General features: G+C 44.4%; 2 protein-coding genes across 4 annotated transcripts; both read left to right on the forward strand.

Annotated features, from left to right (window-relative positions):
• The first annotated feature begins 6,394 nt into the window (after nt 1-6,394).
• Nucleotides 6,395-22,334, forward strand: gpr156 (G protein-coupled receptor 156). Of its 3 annotated transcripts, XM_086220482.1 has the most exons (11): nt 6,395-6,600; nt 9,294-9,503; nt 13,776-13,903; nt 13,988-14,123; nt 14,191-14,301; nt 16,054-16,179; nt 16,273-16,368; nt 16,752-16,988; nt 17,616-17,774; nt 19,035-20,011; nt 20,191-22,334. In XM_086220482.1, exons 2-11 carry the CDS (start codon nt 9,336-9,338, stop codon nt 20,222-20,224), a joined length of 2,172 nt encoding a protein of 723 aa, XP_086076608.1. In that variant the 5' UTR covers nt 6,395-6,600; nt 9,294-9,335; the 3' UTR covers nt 20,225-22,334. The 3 variants fall into 3 exon arrangements, with proteins under 3 accessions (XP_086076608.1, XP_086076606.1, XP_086076607.1); XM_086220480.1 differs by having other exon boundaries at nt 19,035-22,334; XM_086220481.1 differs by having other exon boundaries at nt 9,357-9,503; nt 19,035-22,334.
• LOC147252247 (E3 ubiquitin-protein ligase TRIM21-like) lies at nt 9,729-13,514 on the forward strand. Its single transcript, XM_086220483.1, has 2 exons — nt 9,729-10,944; nt 11,252-13,514. Exon 2 carries the CDS (start codon nt 11,267-11,269, stop codon nt 12,899-12,901), a length of 1,635 nt encoding a protein of 544 aa, XP_086076609.1. The 5' UTR covers nt 9,729-10,944; nt 11,252-11,266; the 3' UTR covers nt 12,902-13,514.
• Nucleotides 22,335-22,731: the final 397 nt, after the last annotated feature.

Raw genomic sequence — 22,731 nt, forward strand, 5'->3', positions numbered from 1 at the left:
ATGAATAAAATTGATAATTAAACTTTAAAGTGAGTATTGTATTTGTGATGTGAGAGTGTCAGGATCAATGCTGCCTCACTCACTTAACTTGTGCTTCATTTGGAAAACCACAGCCATGAAGAAGACGTGTTCATAACTGTGTTCTTACGCAACCTCGGTGAGAGGTATGACATCAACCGCCAATGCTGGAGACCCAGAAGTTTAGACAGTAAGCATGGGAAAAGTGTACGTGTCCAACAGAAATCACAGATCCAGATTCCTGGGCCTTCACACTTTTAGAGCATGCTGACCCTGCTCTCAAAGGTAAGATTCATGTTGGGGGTAATTCCAGAGCGGGGCTCCAAGGCTGCCAAGCACCCTTCTCTCAAAATAGGTGGCAGCACCATAGGGAGGGTGGAGAGGCCAGACCCTCCCCCTCAAAGCGAGGGTAGGCAAAGGCAGTGGACGGATTCCCTGCCGAGAAGCAAGTGCTGGTCAGAGCAGGGCTGTGCCGCGTCCGTGCCTCCACTGCAAATGTTGACTCGTATTTTAAGAACTTAAAACATCCAATCCTGCATAAATTAGTGATTGGAATTGAAAAATACACTTTAATTTGAAACTTGCGGTTCAAGTTTGTATCTTTAATTTTGAAATCGTCAGTCTACGCTGTCTTCAGTGTCTGAAAATCAGTACATAAACGGCGGCTATTGAACTGCACAGTCTGGCGTGGTTTATTGATGTCATACCTACGTGGGAGCCAAATAGGGTTTAAACAACCGGTGAAATGGAACTTTGTCTCTGACATCAGTTTAATCTCTGCATGTTGAGTTCTACTCTTCACAGCAGCGATGTTCCCCGAAGGCAACCGAAGCCTCCTGTTGTTATGACGTCACTACTGATTTAACACCGGATCCTCAACAGAAGTCTGAAACTGAAAGAACATGACCTGAAAGAGGGGAAAAAAAATCTGTAAGTGAAAAAAATGATCTGAAACGGAAAAAATATATTTCAATTGGAAAACCCTAAAACCTACAACTGTAAAAGTAACTGTGTATCAGCATTTATGTGAAAGAGAAAAATCTAAATAATACTGACTTCAGGACTGAACTAATTTACAGGAACAAGATGATTTTAAAAAAAAAATCTGTCAAATTATTGCCTCATAGCAAGAAGGTTCCAGGTTCAAGTCCCAGCTCCAGCACAGGATCTTTCTGTGTGAGTCTCCATGTTCTCCCTGTTCCTGTGTGGGTTCTCTCTGGTACTCCAGCTTCCTCCCACAGTCCAAAGACATCAAGAGAGGACGAGGCTGATTGATACTCTAAATTGACTGTAGGTGTGACTGTGAGTGTGAATGGTTGTCTGTCTCTATGTGTTGGCCCTGTGATGGACTGGTGACCTGTCCAGGGTGAACCCCGCCTCTTGCCTGAAGGCTGCTGGGATCGGCTCCACCCCCCCGCCACCCTTAACAGGATAAGTGGTAGAAAATGAATGGATGGATGGATGGATGGATGGATGGAGGTTTGGGTCGTCATGTCTTCCCTGAAGGAAAGCACCCACCCAAGTTTTAGAGATGAAGCTATTTAACAGATCGACTTGTTTGTTGTGAAGCTTGCTAAACTATTAATTCCCTAAACTTGGCTCTGACACTTCAGTGGTGATTGAATTGATTTAAGTGTTGTCTGAGCTTGAGAGTCAGACTTGAGAGTGAGAGTGTGTGTGTGTGTGTGTGTGTGTGTGTGTGTGTGTGTGTGTGTGTGTGTGTGTGTGTGTGTGTGTGTGTGTGTGTGTGTGTGTGTGTGTGTGTGTGTGCTGCTGTCATGAGGAAGCGGAGGACCGGGCCTGACTTGGCCCAGTCTTGCAGAATCACGACTCAAGTGCCCCTTTTTGCCACGACAGCATGATCCTGATCCAAAACTAAATAAAGAAAACCTCTCACTAATCCAACAAGCAATAACAACGTTTCATGTGTTTTGCTTTTATGTTTGCATGAACCAGTCCGACCATGTCGTTGCTCTCAGGTTTCATTTGCATAAGACGGTGAATTATTCTGGAGGCTGAATACTGAGAGCTTTTCTGCATCTCTGAACCGAGAGGAGGCGCCGGCAGGGGGGTCTCATTCTGCCTTGAACAATCTGCTAATCCTCCGATATCACCTGCCAAGAGCCGCTGACCACTATTTTTCTCTTGTCCTTTCAGTGTCTCTGTTCCTATCAGCAACTCATTCCGTTCCTACTCTTTTTCTTTCACCCTGGCTGGCAGGAGCGACACTCCGAGGTTCACATATTTTGTATGTTTTCAATAAGTAGCAGCTGGGTGCCCATGAACACCCAGCTCACCCTCGCTCACGCCACCAGCAAGTGGACTTTTTTACCATTTTTGAAGAAATATGAAATTAACAATCGAAAGACTTACGTGAGACACTTCCAGTCTAGGACTAATAACGAGTATCAATTGGAGCTCTTATGTCACTTTACAGGGAAGTTGCTTCAAAAAGGAAAACACACCGAATGTTGCAGTTTACAAAAAACAATAGATTGGACACTGAAAGAGTCACGTACAGATTTGCACCAGAAATGCGAATGTTCCAGAAAGACACGTGTCCACCTGTATATTTCCAGACTAGGACTTCAAAACTGGAACTGATCGAGTCTTTAGAGGTCACTTTTCCATAGAAGTCACTGGAAAAGGGAAAAAAAACGGAATTTTGCAATATATTTAATAGGATTTTTGCACTAAAATACCATTTTGCAGTCCTGTGGTCAGTTGACATGAAAGCAAATGAAATGAAAAACCACATGTATGAAACACAATAAATCAGGCTCTAAAATATTCATGTGAAATGTAAGGGGAATTAAAAAAAAAACAAAAACTGGTGTTCTTAATTTTTAGTTGAAATTTGATCTAATATCACTTCACATAGAATCTGAGATGATCATCCTTCCATTTTCTTCCACTTATTCCTGTTAAGGGTCGGGGGGGGCTGGAGCCTATCCCAGCAGCTTTCAGGCGAGAGGCGGGGTTCACCCTGCACAAGTCACCAGTCCATCACAGGACCAAGACATAGATACAGACAACCATTCACACTCACAGTCACACCTACGGTCAATTTAGAGTATCAATCAGCCTCGTCCTCTCTTGATGTCTTTGGACTGTGGGAGGAAGCTGGAGTACCAGAGAGAACCCACACAGGAACAGGGAGAACATGCAGACTCACACAGAAAGATCCTGTGCTGGAGCCGGGACTTGAACCTGGAACCTTCTTGCTGTGAGGCGACAGCGCTGACCACTGCACCACCGTGCCGCCTTTGAGATAATCAATTTCTTAATAAATGTTAGTTTAGAGGCTAATCAGATTTTTTTTTTTAAATACTAGCAGACAGATTTGGAAGGACAGAGCCTCCTGCTCACCTGCTCTGAGTGATGATGTCACTCATTACAGTTGACCTGCACAACCCAAACCCTTGTGGCTGTTTTCAGTGCGGCCATTGTAATCCCTCATTATAATCCCTCCTCAAATGGACTGAAAAAGCAGTATCATTAAGGGCATCCATGCTGATGAATGTTATGAAATAAATCACTGCATCACTCAGTCGAGCTGCTGCTCACCACGTATTTCACGTCACACATGGGTCAGCAGACTTTACGGTGTTTACGTTACGAGTGGTTCCCCGCTGCTCCGGCCTCGGCCCGCGTCTTTTTTTTCTTTTCTTTTTTTTTTTAAGGACAATAGTGTCTGAAAATGTTCAGCCACTCAAATGTATTAGCTGACAAAACCTGGACAGCACAAAACATTCAGCAGGTGGCAGCACATGAGGATAATATTCCCTCTCTACAGCAGCCTTATTCAGCAGAAATATCACCCCCCCCCCTCAAAAAAAAGAAGAGAAGTGCTCTCATCATTTTTTAATAGTCTAAATCTTAGCCTAGTTGAATGTGTATTAGTAAAAATATTCCATCAGTAGCACTAAAGTGACAGTGGTTTTCTCTGTGTGTGCACTCAGGCTCATATCATCATATCAGTTCCTGTACCCTGTGTGGTTGCATGAATGCAGTCTGCCAGCTACTGCATGTGCAGCGCATCATGGGAAACGTGTGTCTTTCCAAATGATAGCACAAGATCAGATCAGCTTTGTAGCCTATTTCATGCACAGCACCGCGACCCACTTTTGAGTCACAACCACCGGGGTTTGGGTGTATCATGAGAACCACCGGTTTAACTGGTAAACGCATGCACTTTGAACGAGCCCATTTTATCGATGCGCTTCTCTCTCGTGTTCTTAATTTACTGTCCTGAAACAATTTCATGCCCGACATCAGGACCGTAAGCGGCCGTGTGTCATCATGTATATGAGTTCCCTGTTACAATGCTGCTTTTTGATGCCAGTGAAGCTAAGAGATCATTATTTAAACTTAAGAGGATCAGCTGAGGCGTTTACTACACATTCATCAGCGCCTCCAGCAGCAACACCACGACTGGAACCTGCAGGGCAGCTTTGATCCGACATGAATCAAGAATCCAGTTCCATAGCAACCTGGAATGAGGACCCATGTTGTCTCAAAGAAGGATTTGTCTCTGGGCATGTCACAGGGGACCATCCAGGCTCAGTTAAGGGGCGGTTGCTGATGCTCCACACAGAACAATGCAATTGCTTTCAAATGTGTAATCCAAATGTCCTGATATTAAATCATTGCTGCAGCTGCTTCCATGTCAGGAAATGATGGTGCAGGCTGCCAGGAGTGGTTCAGCAGGAAACTGGCTGTCACTGGCAAAAAAGATTATTGCGCCTCCATCTCCCACATGTGCACAAAACAGCCCTACTGCCAAAACATCTCAGTTGATTAGAGCTGACCCTGGTAACCTCAGCACAACAGCGTGTGTCCGCTTTCACCAATTCTACCCTCCATGCCAGCTTCTCCTCTTTGACTCCTGCTTTGTGAGGAACTGATAAAATATTCAAGCTCCCAGTAACCTGATCGTCAGTGCCGTCCACCTGCTACCAGTACAGTCTGTCTTGAACCTGATCTTGAGGGAAAACCGATACGGGGCGCCACGCTTTGGGTGTAACAGAGCCGGCCTGTAATAATGGGGTGTTAACGTGGTGTCATGTGATGAAAATGTAGACTTTCCTGACGGATCTCTTGTATTTTGCCACTTGGTGATTGATTATTGAGAGCTGATCACCTTTGGTTATTGCTTTCTGATGAGAGTTGGAATTCCCATTGAAGAGAAGATGTTATCTTTCTGTCTCGTTAAATTGAACCTGCACACCCTTCATTATCAGATAGTGAAAATTGTCACATACCATCTTTCCCTCCCAAGTTAGTTAAAATACTTAGAAGTGTGTGTATATATATATATATATATATATATATATATATATATATATATATATATATATATATATATATATATATACATAGGAAATGTTTCTTGTCTCTTACAATACAAGTCTAGGGTGTGTTTATGTGTGTGTGTTCGTGTGTGTGCCTGTGTCCTCGTCTCCCCTTATAGTCCACATTAAACTCGTACTATGCGCTAAGCGTCCAGTTTGTAATCACTGTTCTCTCATTTGAATTTTATGGTCCCTGCCATTGTGAGTTTAACAACCTCGTGAGAAACGCCAGCAGAAATATGAAACTCAAGGAAAAAGATAAAGGTGTGTGTGTGTGTGTGTGTGTGTGTAGACCAGTAGGAAGAAATGTGGCTCATGGCTGAATCAATGAATACGTGCAGGATTTTGCTCATCAGTAAAGTCATCGTTGCCTTTACCCCCCGCCATTATCACCACCTCCTTGCAGCCGTCAGTTGTGGTGACACTCCTTCATCAGGAATGACCCTGTGTGCTCGCTCACACTGTAAATCTTTGTGACGTCTTAATAACACCTTTATGCTTCTCAAGGCTGGCGGAACAAATGCAGAAATATTTTCTGCTGGCTCACTGCAGGCGTAGGTGAGCTCGTCTTTTGATCCATGATGATTTCTCCCAACCTGCTCTCACCACATTGGAGGCCTGCTTTTAAAAAGCAACCCCCCCCCCCCCCAAAAAAAAAACCCAACCCAAAAAACAACACAGAGATGATGCGTGTTTCTCTTTCCATTCAAACAAGTGCTGTTATTCAGTGTATTTATTTGTACTGTGGACACAGAATGAGCCACCCTGTCCCATATGCCGCCCAGTCCCCCGAGGGCCCCACAAACACTGTTACAGACCCTTATGTAGTGTATGGGTCACATCACACTCTGAAACCCATTTGGAGGGCAGCTGGAGAGAGAGAGAGAGAGAGAGAGAGAGAGAGAGAGAGAGAGAGAGAGAGAGAGAGAGAGAGAGAGAGCGAGCAGGGACACACACCCTTCCTCTGACACACACCTCCCTCCCTTAATGCTCAAATGAAAACTCCAGCAGACTGGCGAACTTCTCCTCGCAGGATCTCTTTGTGGAAACTTCGACAAACTGCTTGAGTCGTGGGATTCTTGAGCGGTGTGCAGCTATGGGACCTCTGTAGCAATGTTAGATAACAGACGTGTTCTTTTATTTTCCACTTTCATTAAAACAAGTCTTGTGCAATGGAACCTGGAGTGGGACGAGTCATTGGGATCACTCTCGCGCTTTGGAGGCCAAGGTTAGTAATTTCTACACTTCTTTATCAGTAGGTATCTGTTCTATCACCACTTGATCTTTATCTGCAGTAACTATTTTAATTTTTAAAATTATTTTATTATTTTTTTTGCCATGTAACTGCACGGATGTGAGTGTATACTTTTCACCAAATAGGATCATTTGTAAAATTGAAAAACACAAATTGACCACATAATAACCAATGTGCTCCATAAAGAATTTAAGTTTCAAATACACTGCAAAAGTCCGCTCAAGTCTTGTCTTATTTCCGTTTTAAAAGAACACGAGTCATTAAACTTAATACAAGATATGATCCCTCATCAAGTAGTGTCTCAGTAGGGGAGAGGAGCTTGTTTTAACTCATCATCTTTGCTCGCTGCACTGGCAGAATATTTGACATTAAAAGTATAAAACACCCTGCTGATCTTTTTTTACCGCTTACATTTCTTAATTTATCATTTCAATGATAAGTAACGAAATCTGCTAGATTTATCAAAGGGACACACCAACTTTTGGGAAAATATGCCAGATAGATATGACACCTTTCTCTCATTTGTGTGTGTGTTTGTGTGTGTGTGTGTGTGTTTGTGTGTGTGTGAGAGAGAGACTGTGTGTAAGGGGGCTTACACTCAAACGGACTAGCTGACTGTTAGTTAGCTTAGCACAATTCCCATCTGTACCGATTCATTGTGCTAAGCTAACAAGCTTTCTGATGCACCCGGCCAAGAGAGAAGAGTATCTGTTTTCTTATCTGGCTCTTTTGAAGATGGTCTATCGCTGTATTTTCCATAAAGTGGGTGTGTTCCCTTAAAGCCCCTCTGTCTTCCTGAGGCGCCACTCGTTAAGTGATTCATTTATTTAAGTGTAATGACATTTTTCTCTTCTAATAACTCATGAAGCCCAGTGGAAACATTGCATCCCTATTGAGGTGCATCTTGTCACATGTTTCGTATAAAAGTGTTCCATAGTGTTGTGAGGCACTGGTGCATGCTCCCCACGTCAGATCATATTCTCCACAATTCACTGCCATGTATAAGAGACTGCTTTATAGGGGCGGCCTGCAAAATGCTCCATGTGCCCAGAGATTATCCCAGTAATTGCATTCTAACTCAGCTTAAAGTATAAACTTATAAAGGGATTACTGGGCGAGGAGGAATGTGTCAATATTGCCCTCTGAACCTGGCTTTACATCTGGCAGCCGCCATGGTTACGCCGCTCTAATCCAAAAAGCGAGACACTGACAAGACAGTAAGTGGGTTGAACTGCTTTTCTTTTAATTAATTTTTTTAACGGTGAGTGTCCTGTGAAACTCGTTTCTGTACGTCCGAGCCTAAAGGTCTGTTGAAATGTAAAATTCCTCAGTAAATTAAAGCACAATGAGCAACGTGAAAGCTCAACAGCATGATTAGGCCCGCCCTAAGACATTAAGACTGCAGGAAGCTCAGGTATTACTTGTGGTTTAGCACTGATGCTTTCAAAAGACACTCCTCATGATGACTCTTCTGAACTGTCACAACATGTCCATAAACCCTAAATCAGCCTGGGGACAGGGCCTCTTCTTGCTGCTTACACAGTGACACTCACCGCTGGATGTTGCCCGACCCTTGTTGACCTGTGCAGGGTGGTGGGTTTTTCGATGTCACTGAAAACTATAGAGGTAGGAGTTTGAAAAACTGGCGGAAATGCCTCTCTCCACCGGCTTTTCCTGCGGGAAGCAGCAGAACTGTGATCTAAACTTGGAAAGTGACGAAAGGACATGAACAGGAACTCCAGACATTTCCCAGATACGCAGCCTGCAGGGCTGCATTGTTCTGTCAACACCATTAATATTTGGAAATAGGTCACTGCAGGCTTTTCTTCCCCTCAAAAGTCTTTAAGATAAAATATCTTTGTGATCACAGAGAAATTTCTTGGTCATCAATCTAAATTCTCATTCTAATGGATCCTAACATCCGAGCATCCCTGGCGGGACCCTTCGCATCAACCTACAGAAAAATGCCAGTCGTGTGATGCCTGATTCCACGTCACTCACATAAACACTCACCTGTCTGTAAATTTGGATCACTAAGTGGTCTTACATGGTTTTGACAGCACATAGCTGAGTCACTGCAGGGATTCCTGGGAGGCGACGCTCCGTAGTTACAGCTCAGTATCACCAGATACTGAGCCACATAATTAAACCTATAACATGTCTGTGCAGCTTGCACGGGCTCATAAAAATGCCTCTTGTTTGATGATACTTTACGAAGTTTATGTCTGTGACATAACTGGGCTAATTGCACATAATTTGGTCCTCAGTGAAACTGCAAATTATAGCTTGAGTTCTGGCAATTGCAACAGTTTCTCTCACTGTGTTGTGCTGCAGATCCTGCAGGTTCACCTCTAATGAGGAGAAGCAGAGAGTCACATCGGGATCCTGTCAAACAGTTAAATCCTGCTTCTCAAACTAGGAGAGTAATATAATCATTGTCAGGCATTTCTGTTTTAACCTTAATTTAATGCCACATGTTTAAATATATCTTCCTATCTGGCTCATGTTACTGCAGAGCAATATTTCATCTGCGCTTCCATCCTGTGACCTGTCAGAGGACTCTCTGAGAGCACCACACTGTGGTGGCTTCTGGTGTTACAACTATTTAGAGAACTGTTAAACAAGATACGGATTCAAACATAAAAATGTGCCTCTGTCATTTTCAGTGTCACCCTTGGGTGACATCAATAACAAGGTGCAAGGGATTCATGTCCGTCCAATCTCCTCAGGATGTGTGTGTGAGCGGACTGAAGCCGATCATGGACCCAGAGAGGAACTGCAGCTCCCAGTGTGACTCTCCACTCTGCTTCATCCATGCAGGGGTCAACAGGCAGCAGAGCCTCGACGTTCTGCAGAGACTATGTAGTCTCAGCACGGTAATCATACACGCGTGTAGGCACACACATGAGCGCATGCAAATACAGTGTATTTATGGTCAAATTATGGATATCCAACAACATTTTGCAGTCTAATCCAGGCTTGTAGCCTCATCTGTCTGTAAAGCTCAAGGTTAGCAAGTGCGTACCCTACAGCGTGTTCCCTATCCGTTCTGCGATAAATGTAACTTTGGGTACTGTACTCACTTGTGTGAGCTCTTCCCTGTCTTGATGTGTGTGTGCGTCTTTCCCCTTATTGTCTCGCCATGTGTTGTCTTTCACGTGTCTCTAACTCAAAATGGAAAAGGTTTCTTCCGTCCGCCCTCCAGGTGAACTTCTTGGTGCTTAAATGAGTTGGCCACAAAACAACAACACCCCCTTGTGGAATGTCAGTAGGACCATATTGTTTTAGCCTGACTCGCGGCAAACACTAACGTTACACTGGTACACACGTTGTTCAACTCTTGCACATCTTGCAAACGCAATTGTTCACTTGAAATTTGGGGTATGTAAATACATTCACATTTTTTCCCTGGAGACTCACCTGTACGTACTGTCTCAACTCAATTCAGCTGCAGGGGTTAAAGAAAAAAACAGTATGTAACCAGTTGGAGAAACGGCTTTTGTCCCCGATTAAATATTCTGTCTTCAATTTACTCAATTTACTGCATTGAATCTGGTTTGTGTCCCTGAAAGTGGGTCGAATCAATCACTCACACACCCAAAGAGCAGGTCAGCAAAGTGGTAAAACAGATGTCAGCAGATTTAAATGAATAAAATCCAACTTAACCAAAATACCTGAGAGAATATTTGTGCCAACGTATAATGAAGAGTGAATAGCTACATAAAGGTACTTCAGCCGAGTATGTCCTCCATGATTTTGACTTGTTACAAGTTCATCGTATTGACACCAAACCTAATCGCATACGATGCTAAGATACTGCAGAGAGGTGCTTGGAGACTGAGGACAAAGTTAAACAATGAAAGTGTTTGCAATATTCAACAAATCTGCCCAGAAATATAGTATTTTTTTCCTTGTCCCATGCATGCTAGACCCCTCTACCAAGTTGGGTTAAAAGCATTGATTACATTATCTCCTTGGTAGCAGTAATAGTATAACCAAATCGAATTTTTTACGATTAAAACCTATTTTAAAGAAACAGGTTACAGTGTTTGTCCAAATCTCCACTACTGCTTTTTACATACAGCTGAAACAAAATACACCAAATAAATATCGAGTAGTTTAATTCCAAACTGAAATTTAGCCATTTCACTATATTTAGTACCATCACCACTTGTCCCTTTAAGAGAGCCTTAGCAACATGGGGCGGGCACACTAAAGTCTTATATCACATTCCAAGTAGAAACTTAAGTTGTGGAGACACTGGGAACACAGCTACCAACTCCTGCTGGCTCTCTGAATACTCCTTAGAGGATCCAGGTGAGTTTCGATTCATGTTTTTATGAAATGAATTTGAGCATGCTAAGTTCCCAAAGAGCAGATTTCGTCTCACCTACAACTGTTTAATGGTAGAATTTAGCAGTTTAAGATTAAAACACCCAGAGGTTATCTTAATGACTGTAATGTCCTTACAATCATTTATGATTGCCCTCTGTTGGCTGACGTGAAAACTGTTTAACTAGCCTAAAATATGCCTTGATGAAAAATAACACCATGCATATAATTCTATTTGTGTGTAGCTTAAGGGGTGGAACTGTTTCTAATGTTCCCCCTGGCTTTCTTTCAGGGTGTGTTCCCAGATATGGCGACGGAGGGCTGTTTGCTGTCTGAGGAGCACTTGCTTTGCCCCATCTGTCTGGATTTGTTCAACCAACCAGTTTCCACTCCTTGTGGGCACAACTTCTGCAAGACTTGCATTAATGGATACTGGAGGAGCTTTTACTTGTCGCAGTGTCCGGTGTGCAAACAGAAGTTCTACAGGAGACTCGACCTCAAAGTGAACACCTTCATATCAGAGATGGCCTCCCGCTTCAGGAAATTGGCGGAAAAGAAAGAAATTAAAAATGTGGACAAATCCTCAGATCCCAGAGGAGATGTACCCTGTGATTTGTGCATCGGAAAACAAGTCAAAGCGCTTAAATCTTGTCTGGACTGTTTAGCCTCATTCTGTGAGACTCACCTGGAGCCTCATCATGTTCTCAGCACCTTCAAAAAGCACCGCCTGGTTAACCCCGTGATGAATATGCAGGACAGGGTGTGTCAGGGGCAAGAGAAGCTCCTGGATGTGTTCTGCAGCACTGACCAGGTGTACGTGCGCCACAACGGTCACGTGGCTCATCATACGCTTGCTATAGAGGGTGAAAGCAGAGACATGAGAGCTCAGGCTGGACAGATACATGCAGAGGTGGAGAGGATGATCTGTGACCGCCTGCAGAAAATATGTGAGGTCACAAAAAGTGTTGAACTCAGCAGAGTTAACACGGAAGAAGAGATTGAGGAAAGTCTAAGGATCTTCTCCAAACTGCTCCAGTCCATCCAGAGAGGCCAGGCGGAGTTGGTGGAGGGGATCAGCGCAATGCAGAGGAAGATCGAAAACAGAGCCAGTGAGCTGATAGGACAGCTGGAGCGGGAGATCAATAGCTTGAGGACAAGAAGTGCTGTGTTAGAGCAGCTCTCCCACTCTGAAGAAAACCAGTGCCATCTGCAGAGCTTCCCAGAATCCTCCACTCTGCCCCCCACCAAAGACTGGTCGGATGTGTGCATGGAAAGGGTCGTTCATGTGGGGACACTGAGGAGAGCCATCAGGAGAGTAGCAAGCCAGCTAGAGGAGATGGCGAAGGCAGAGGTGAGGAGGCTGTGTGAGACTGAATTCCAGAGAGCTCGGCAGTGTGCCGTGGATGTGACTCTGGACCCGGATACAGCTCATCCTAAACTGGTGCTGTCCGAGAACAAGAAACAGGTCCATCACGGTGATGCAGTGCTAAGTGCCCCCGACAACCCTGCGAGGTATTACCCTGGTGTTAGTGTTCTGGGGAGGGAGGGTTTCTCCTCTGGCAGGTTCTACTATGAGGTCCAGGTGAAAGGGAAGACAGAGTGGGACATTGGAGTTGGACTTGAGTCAGTTAATAGAAAAGGAGGGAACATGTTGAACCCTGAGAGTGGGTACTGGACCCTGGGCCTGAGAGGGGACAAGAGTTACTGGGCCCTCAGCGGAACCCCCACCTGCGTTCCGCTGGTCGATCAGCCCCAGAGAGTCGGGGTCTACGTGGACATGGAATGGGGTCAGGTTTCTTTTTATGATGTGGACTCTGCTTCCCATATCTACTCATTCACTGGACACACATTCAATGGAAAACTCTTCCCTTACTTTAACCCGCGGCGTAATCATGGCGGGATCAACTCAGCCCCTCTGATTATCTTACCAGTCAGGGTCTGAAATCTGTGAATGTTTCACGCTGGTTTTTTCTGTTTTAATACTCTTGCTTTTACCAGAATTCTTCTTCTAGTGCATGAAAACAAGCCAATCTTCGCACAGAGGTCCAGTTCAATGCCAAACTCACTCAACAGGAATTGTGGGCTAAGTCCTGGTGGTGGTGCTACAACTGTCGAGTAAAAAAAAAAAAAAAAGGATTTTTTTTTAGATAAAGTTTGAATTCCATCATTATGGAAATGATCTGCCTCGATGGAGAATACAGCATCTTCTCACATCAATTAAGCTGCAGTTAACTGTTTTAGAAACAGACAGAAACCTTAACTGTCTAGACACACAAATTCTGAGAATCGTGCGCTGATAACTGAACTCTTGACACCAGCTTGAAATCTGTCGTTAAATACAAACATGGAGGTAATTTTGGTTCTTGCTTTAGCAGGTAGCTCAACAAGATCAAGAACCATCTGCCGTGTCTGAGGTTGTGAGTTCAAGACTCAGCTAATACAAAATGAACCTGCTTTATAAGGCCTTGTGATTTGAAACCTATTTTCAACTTTCCTCCTAGTTTTCATCTTCTGCCTTAATCAGTCCGGTCCTGACTCACTGTAGCTATAACTTTATGGGGATTTTTGCATTTGAAAGTCAGCAGCAGGCTGTTTGTTGCTCTGTTCACTTTAATAAAGTTTTATTAACTCAGAAAAGTGCTGTTTATCTCTTTTGTATCATAGATAGATACATATTTCATGTACATGAGAGTTCAGAATACACATAAAATAATCCAACAGTAATATCTTAGATGTGATTCTAAGGTCGAGCGTGTGTGTGTGTGTGTGTGTGTGTGTGTGTGTGTGTGTGTGTGCGTGTGCGTGTGCGTGTGCAGGTTGCCGTGGATCTCCCGAGACGCTCCCTCTCCCCAGTGCTGAGCGCTGTGGTGTGGACGCTGCTGTCCTGCGGCATCCTGCTGGCCTTCGGCTTCCTCTTCTTCACCCTGCGCTTCAAAAACAACAGGTAGACTGCAAAGTGAATCGCACATACAAACACAAAGACAAAAAAACTTTTGAAGTATTATTTATGTCTGTGTGATGTCATCAGGATAGTGAAGATGTCCAGTCCCAACCTGAATATTCTGACCCTCTTTGGAAGCGTCCTCACCTACATCAGTGGCTTCCTGTTCGCCGTTGATGAACGACCACACTCACCACTTGGAGCATCCACAGCTCTTCTACAGGTGAGTCAGGACCAGCTCTCATCACCTTGTAGTGGCAAAACCGTTAATCATCGTCCCTCTCCTGCAGGCCCGGGTCTGGACTCTCTGTGTTGGTAGTACTCTGGTGTTTGGCCCAATCCTGGGGAAGACGTGGAGGCTGTACAGAGTGTTCACCCAGCGGGTGCCTGACAAGAGAGTGGTAGGGATGCTTCTCTGACCTCCTGCTCCTCCTCTGACCTCCTGCTACTCGTCCGACCTCCTGCTCCTCCTCTGACCTCCTGCTGCTCCTCTGACCTCCTGCTATTCCTCCGCCCTCCTGCTCCTCCTCTGACCTCCTGCTGCTCCTCTGACCTCCTGCTCCTGCCCATGTGGGAATTCTGTGTGACGCGTGACTCTGCCACAGATTTCTATGTGCTTTTATGAGCTCTAAATCGTTGCATGTTGAAAAAATGTAGACGCAGATGGAGAAGAGGTTTTGGTGCAAACGTTTTAAATGCCCAAATGTTTTGTTGTGGAGTCTGAGACAGACTGAAGCTGTAATGACTTTATTAAGGCCGTTATCACATAAATGAACCAGTTATCACAGGAAAATCAACTTCCACCCATCCATCCATCCATCCATCCATCCATTTTCTTCCGCTTGTTCCTATTAAGGGTTGTGGGGGGCTGGAGCCTATCCCAGTGGCTACGGGTGAAAGGCAGGGTTCACCCTGGACAGATCACCAGTCCATCACAGGGCCAACACATAGAGACAGACAACCATTCACACTCACAGTCACACCTACAGTCAATTTAGAGTAGCAATCAGCCTCGTCCTCTCTTGATGTCTTTGGACTGTGGGAGGAAGCTGGAGTACCAGAGAGAACCCACACAGGAACAGGGAGAACATGGAGACTCACACAGAAAGATCCCGTACTGGAGCCGGGACTCGAACCCGAAACCTTCTTGCTGTGAGGCCAAAGTGCTGACCACTGCACCACCGTGCAGCCTAGGAAAATCAACTTGTTAATGATATAAAAATACAATAGTAATTATTGTTAACTTAATATTTTAATTGCTATGATTTCGTATTATTTGATTATTTAAAGATATGATTATTAATCAGTTATTATCTCAAGAGAATGAATTAACTTTTCTCTCTGCTTCTGTAGTTCTGTTTAATTGCAAACTTGGATCAAAATACTGTTGAGAGCAGAGGGTGCATGTAAGACACCTTAGCAGACAATAAAAAAGAGAAATGGAACAAAGACTAGGACTTCATCTCACAACACACACGGGCCAGACATTGAAATAAACCAGGAATTGTGACTAAAGTCTGTTACTTCATCCATCCGTCCATTTTCTATTCCGCTTGTAGTGCTGGGTGCTGGAGTCTATCTCAGTTGACATTGGGTGAGAGGCAAGGTTCACCCTGGATGGGTCTCCAGTCCGTTGCAGGGCCTTCAGGAGCAGTTAGGGGTGCGGTATCTTGCTCAAGGATACTTCAACATGGTCACACTGGGGGTAGTGAGGATCGAACGAGTGACCCTTCGGTTTCTAGACGGCCACTCTACCTCTGGGCCATAACGCCCCTGATAACACAATCCAAAACGGAAAATTAGCAGTCTAAATGGGACTGTGGCACTTACAACCAACCTAATTGTGTACACATTATTATTGTCCTTTAAAATCTACCACTGTTTACACCCAACGAGAAGGTTAGGTTTTTAGATTGGATATCTCTTATTACTGGAGCTCGGTAGAGTTTGTTGCTGGATCCACGAGAAACAAACAGCAGTTTGTAATGGATGAGAGACATTTTGAGTATCTTGTCTGAAAACCTTTTCATTACTGTTAGCCAACACTTAGAAATAAGGCTGTCTAGAATCTGAGACATGTAACTTGTGCTTCGTACACCTCCTGTAGTGACTGAGTTTGTTTTGTGAAGGTGTAACCTGAGTTTCTGTCTCAGATCATTCGGGACATCCAGCTGATGGGCATGGTGGCTCTGCTCATCCTGGTGGACTTGCTGGTCCTTACCGCCTGGAGCCTCACTGACCCCATCAGGTGTTCACGGTCCGTCGGTGCCGTAGTCAAGGTATGATGTCACAGAGCTATAGCTGGATTAAAGAAACACGTTGGACTGTTTAATTTCAGTTGAACTGGTCAAATACGGTTGTCTTTGATCTAGATGGAGGACAGAGGCGTCTCCTACTCGTTGTCTCAGCTGGACTCTTGTTCCTCTTTGTATCCTGATCTCTGGGTTATTATCATCGCTGTTAAGAAGGTACTTCACGGCTGTGCTTTTACAATGTAATTACAAAGGCTTTTAGCTCTTCCATTTTGTGGTATCTGTTATGTGAGGACAACTCTGTTTGTATCATGTGTTGTCCGTGCAAAAACATTTCATCCCGACAAACAGATAAACCTGAGAATTAGAGAGAACGTCAGCTAAGATTCAAGTGGTTAAGTCTCAAGTCTTTTGTGTCCTGCATCCTTTCTTCAAGCAACTTCACTTGGGTCACACTCACACGTGCACGCTTACTTATAGTAATGCACTGTATATTCTTCGATCATTGCGAGCAGATACATCATTGTTCTTATCAATTCTATCACTGTTATCCAACATGTTCTGACCCTCCCTCCTCTGTCCCCGTCCCCTTCCTCCAGGGGTGTCTTCTCCTCTATGGGACGTATCTAGCCGGGCTAACCAGCAACGTCAGTCACCCTCCGGTCAACCAGTCTCCCACCATCATCACAGCTGTCACTTTAGTCACCCTCTCCTCCACTGTGGCCGTACCTGTGTCCTTCTTCCTACATGCTTGGACCAACCTGGTCTACAGCACCGTTGCCGGAGCCATTTTCATCTGCACACTGGCCACCAACTGCATGCTGTTTGTGCCTCAGGTAAACCTCCAAATAGATGTACAAGATGTACCGAGGGAGAGATGCGTGTTGTGTTTCTGTCAATGACGTCAGAGGGGTGTGAAGGATCCCCTCTCCAGCCTTAGAACAACACAAACGTTCATATTTCTGGTGATGACATGGGTTCTTACGCACCATCTCTAAGGTAGCAACAAGGGAGAGAGGCAGAACTGCTCATCTACTCATGAGTGTCTATGTCTGGAAACGGTCGGTCAGACGGACGGAAACAGAAAAGATGTATGACAGAGGGATGAATGAAAGAAGGTTTTATGACTTTCTATCTATGATTTGACAGATCTAGTAAATTACCGAGGTCTTTTCCATATGCCTGTCAGTTTGTTGTGTCTGTGTGTGGAGAGTGACTCACACAGCAGGTGTTTATGAGTCAAAACTATGTGGGCTGTTGCAAACAGGTTTATGACTCTGGAGGTGTCTGCCAGTCAGTTTATGTGACGATAAAGGAATGCAACTCCAAGAGAAGAAGGGAATATTTTAGTAGTGAGCAACACGCTCAAACACACCTGGTCAACCGTTCCCAAATGGCATCATCGCAGTACTATGTACTACATCTGACACCTTTCTCCTCCCACCTCCATCACCACCGTGCAGCTGACCAAGTGGCGGCAGTTTGAAGAGGATCAGAACAACCCAAGTCAGATGGCCAAGTATTTCAGCAGCCCGAGCAAGAGCCAGTCATCAGTGTACAGCCAGGATGAGATCTACTTCCTGCTGGGAGAGAACAACTCCATGAAAAAACTCCTCAGTGAGGTATGAACTTGTACTGTGACCCAGCACAGGGGCTGAGTATTGAATCTGGTACTTTTCAAGGTATGAAGCCTATTGATGGTATTACAGTTCATTCTATTGTTGAAATAATAAAACTTGCTGAAATAATGGAATAGAAACCTCATTCAAATCAGAATCCCAAGTCAGCAACTCAGGCGAGCCTGAGGTCACAGAGTTCATCCACCTGACATCAGAGCAAATATGGCAGTGCACATGGAGAGAAATGTAGCTGTTAGCTTTTCAGAAACTGTTTACTCTGTGTTGTTAAAAATCTCTTTCCATGCTGTTGATTTGTGGTTGATAAGTCTTTGCAAGCCCCTCACATCCCTTCTGAACGTGTGTAGTTTCTGTGTAACCAGCTGTCCTCACACCAGAGCACTTGATAAATACACGGCTGATTTCGTAGTTTATCTGACCAGCTGCACTTCTGGAACGCACTTGATTGGATGCAAAGAACAAGTTGGAACTATCGGCTTCCAACGTACAACAGAACGCAGCATTACTTTGGCGCTACCGAGTGTCAGTGCACAATAAATAAATTCGCGCCAAATTTCGGAAGCTCAGAGCCAATCTGGGAATAAAGTACACGTTAGATAGTGAGACAGATAAGAGAGGCCGCGTTACATCACTCCTGCAACACTGTCAGGGTTGTGGGGATTTAACAGCCAACGCTCTCTGCAATATTTATGATGCAAAATACAAAGTTGATCATGACAACACATCTAACCTGAGGAACCACCTGATCCAATGCACCTGTGTTTGATTGACATCTCCCTGTAGCATGCCTGGAAACAAAGAGGTTACCATGGAGAAAGGACAATGTCAACAAAAATTACCATTGGTTATAGCAACCAACACTGATACCATTTAAAATATAAAAGGTATCAACCACAATTTTATTTAGAATTTGATTTTTGTTGTACCACATAATAATCATCCTGATATGGTAAAATTGATGGAAGCTCTTAACGTTGTTCAATACAAAAGGCTAGTTTTCTTACTTTCAACTGTTTTTAATGCAATGAAGTCTGACCTGAAATCCCTTAAAACTCTTTCTAAGTTAAGCTAAAGAGGGAAGTGGTCGTCTCCAAATGGCAATAATCTCTTAATTAAATATTTCCTGGCAATGACAGAATTAAGTGAAGTTGTGTGTATCAGTGGGAACATGAAGTCAGCTACCAAATGTCCTTTGAAAAGTTCACTTTTTCTAACATTTTTCTCTGTTTTTGTCACCATTTCCAGAAGAATGCCGTGATTGACAGTCTTCAGGAGCAGGTGAACAACGCCAAAGATAAACTCTTGCGTCTCATGTCGGCCAGCCAGCCCTCGGAGGATCAGGATGTGGATTCGGCCTCCACCGCCCTGAACTCCCCCTCCACTCAGACCACAGAGATTCAGTCTCACAGCCCATCTGCTTCTCTACCTCAGAGAGACACTCCATCAGTGCTGTCCCCCCCTCACCTCTCCCCTCGCCTCACTGATGCTGCTCTACCCCCTGCTCCTTCTGATGCCTCCTGTCCTCTCCCTGATGGTGGGGACACGGGGGGAGGTCAAAGGTGTGTCTCTGTTGCGGGTCCGATATTCAAAGACACGTCTAAGTCCAGAACATTTGAGAGCAAACAGCCTGGTTCCCTCCGGCAGTCGGGTTCGCTCAGGACGCCAGAGGAGGCAGCTAACTTTGTCAGTTCACTCCAGTCTTACATAAAATTGAACCCTGCTGACATTGAGCCTTTTAGCCCGACATCCCCATCAGGGTCAAACACCAGACTGACTGGTTTTGTTAGTAGCGAGCAGCTGCAGGAGATCCTCCAAGAACTGAGTGTGGATGCAGTCCTGGAAACTGCACTCAAATCTCTCAATCAGTCACCCAGGACACCTTCTCAGCTCAAGTTCGCAGAGTTCTCTTCACTTTCTCCCCTCTCCCTGAGGACAGCACGCTCCCCTCACCCACCTGTAGTCTTCCGCTACCCCAGCATCTCCCCCTATGCCATGAGAAAACGTCGACCGCCCTTCCACTCACCCAGAAGAGGCTTGACCCCACCATGCTTCTACACTGGCTCAGAGGCTTCTAGCTGTGGGAGGATGGGGGACAGCTGTGAAGCTCAGAACCAGGACAAGCATCCTGAGGTAGCCAGTACTCTCCTCCAGGTTCCTGATCTTGAGGAGCAGGAGGACAAGGAGGCGGGAGATGGGCGTGAAGTGATAAGAAAATATCAGAGGTGTGCTTCAAGGTCTCATAGATGTTCAGATCTGCCGGAGTTCTGTCACCCTCCTCCACCGGATGCAGAAGCAGGTGCGAGGTTCTGGGATTCGGACTCCAGCAGCTCTATAGACTACTGTTTCTACCACCGTCCCTACTGTGACTCCTGCTTGATACGAGGCTCGCTCCTGTCTTCAGACACATCCTCGGATTCCTCGGACAGCGAGTATGACGGCTACAGCCTCTATCGCTCCCCTCGTCCTGTGGTGTTCAAGGAAGACCTCAAACCCACCTTTGTATGACGCGCGTTCACTGCACTTTACACAAGCTTGAATTCAAAGACCTTCGAGGGGAACTTTAACGACTGAGGACCGACTGACTGCAACTTTCAACTGGAATGCATACCACATTCAACAAGAAAGCTTTTGTTTGATGTTTCCCACCAATGAGCTTGACATAACTGCTGATGTTACTGCTGGAATTACATGTACATAGATGAAAACTCTTTCATTCCATATGTGCTTTTGCAGCTGTACATTTTTTGTAGCGATGAATTTCAAGAGCATATTGTGAGTTGGTGGAACATAATTTGTTGTAACTGGCACAATGAAGATTCAGTTGAATTCAGATATGAAAGACAAGACCAACGCAAAAAGATTTTCACTCAATGGTAAAAGTACAGAATAATAGCTATTTATTTCAATATTTATTTATAGATGCTTTTTTCTATGTAATTTTTGGTTCTACATCATCATACACATTCCTTTAAATGTTGCTATGTGGTTTTATTTTGTATCCATGTACAATTCTCCAGTCTGTACAGTGTACAATTACTTTCACATGCTTCCCATCTGCCGTTGGTTTATGGAACATTAATGCCCACATGAGCCTTCTACACTTAAACGAGTACTATTGTCCTGATTCATTAAGAACTTTTATAGAACATTTCACGAACGTGTGTGTGTGTGTGTGTGAGAGAGAGAGAGAGAGAGAGAGAGAAAGGGAGAGAAAGAAAGAGAGAGAGACCTGCTAACCCTCAAGCTCACTCTGTATCTTTTTTCAAGAGGAACCACTGCAGCATGAAACAGGAAGTGTGTGAGCTGCTGACCTGCCAGGAGGCAAAAACCAACCAGAATTTATTTCTGTGGTGGAATAGACCCTCTGCTCTGATGTGATGTGACTAGTTTTGTTATAAAATAACTGGATTAAAGCAATACTTCACCCAAAAACTGTTCCCCCCCCCCCAAGTACTCACAAATACGTGTCGAGTTCACAAAGATGTTTTTCCCTCCTGCATCACTTCTTTGTGACTCCAGAACGCTGAAAGAGCCTGCCATGAATATTTAGCCTGAAGCTAACGGCAATTGACAGCTAACCCATAGAACAACAACGAAAGTGCAAGTAAATATCTGTTCACACACTGTCAAGTACATCATCTTTACAATACTCGTACAGAGTTTCGCCAACTAGTGAATTGTTTTGAACCAACTCACTTGCCCTCGTCCGTGGTCATTCACAGTAGCGCCTAACTGGAAGTATAATAGTTTGATTTTAGCTCTAATCAGAGTGTTTGTACATTATTGAGCATACACGTTCAGTAATCAGGGTTATATGCCTGGATAAAGACGATGTGGATTACACCAGGAGAAGCACATGAGAGTCTGTAAACTGATGTGTTTGGACTGTTATGCTGTTGTTTTGTTGCTGTAGCTGTTGTTGGCAGTCAGACATTCAGAAGTATTAGAAAGGAAACAAAAACTTTAAAATGAAGTATTGACACTTTAACACTGTGCACTCTTCAAACTAAATATTCCTATGTTATATAATAACTCTTCCACAGGTCCCTCTATAAGACCTACAGGATGAACTGAAATCACCGGTTAGTCACATGACCATGGACTGAGACCGCGTAGACAACCTGGGACATCATAGAGCCCCTGAGGTCCTGGGACAACAAATCAAAGATGGGTACTTGAGTTTGAAACTTCAAAATGAGTCAACACACATCTGCGACATGACTTGGATTTTCCGTTTGAAGACCAGAGACTGGACTTGTAAGAGGAGACTGAGCATCTCTGCAACCAGTCAAGCACTGGTTTAATGTTTCACCCGTCTCGTTTCCCTTTTCATGGTAAAAGAAAATAAAAATCTTAACCAAAACTGTTCATTAATACATTTTCAGACATTTCCATAATATCGATTCATTTCCCTGCCACACACACAAAGAAGAAGAGCCTTTGCATTTCTCTCTCCGCTCTCTTTCCTTCCACTATCTCCTCTGAACTTTTTCCTTCCACTAATGGGAAAATGTGTATTTGCCGGGGGAGGTGTTACGATGAAGGGAGTTCAGTGTCTCACATTACTTTTGCTCTGCTGCCTGTTTTTGAGACCCTACTGCTCTTCATTCTGCATACAAACCACCGAGGAGACGCTGGGAGGAATTCTTTCGATGGAGCGTAAAAGAGGACACACAAACCACACTAAAGCTACACCAGCAGCATTAATGTGAAGGAGGAAGAGGACCAACCTTCACTTTCTGTTTAAGATGAGGGCTAATGGCCTATTGAGAAACGGTGGAATAAAATTAGCTGTGAATCAATCGCACGTATATGAATTTATTCAAATCATGCACCACACACACACACACACACACACACACACACACACACACACTCTGTGAGCCCTTAGAAGGGTCCTCATCCATTTTGAGCACCACTTTACCACAGTTATTACAAAATG

The sequence above is a fragment of the Aulostomus chinensis genome, chromosome 12 (genome assembly GCF_037954235.1).
Source record: "Aulostomus chinensis isolate RoL2024-O1b breed Wild chromosome 12, RoL_Achi_v1.0, whole genome shotgun sequence".
Classification (NCBI taxonomy): Eukaryota; Metazoa; Chordata; class Actinopteri; order Syngnathiformes; family Aulostomidae; genus Aulostomus; species Aulostomus chinensis.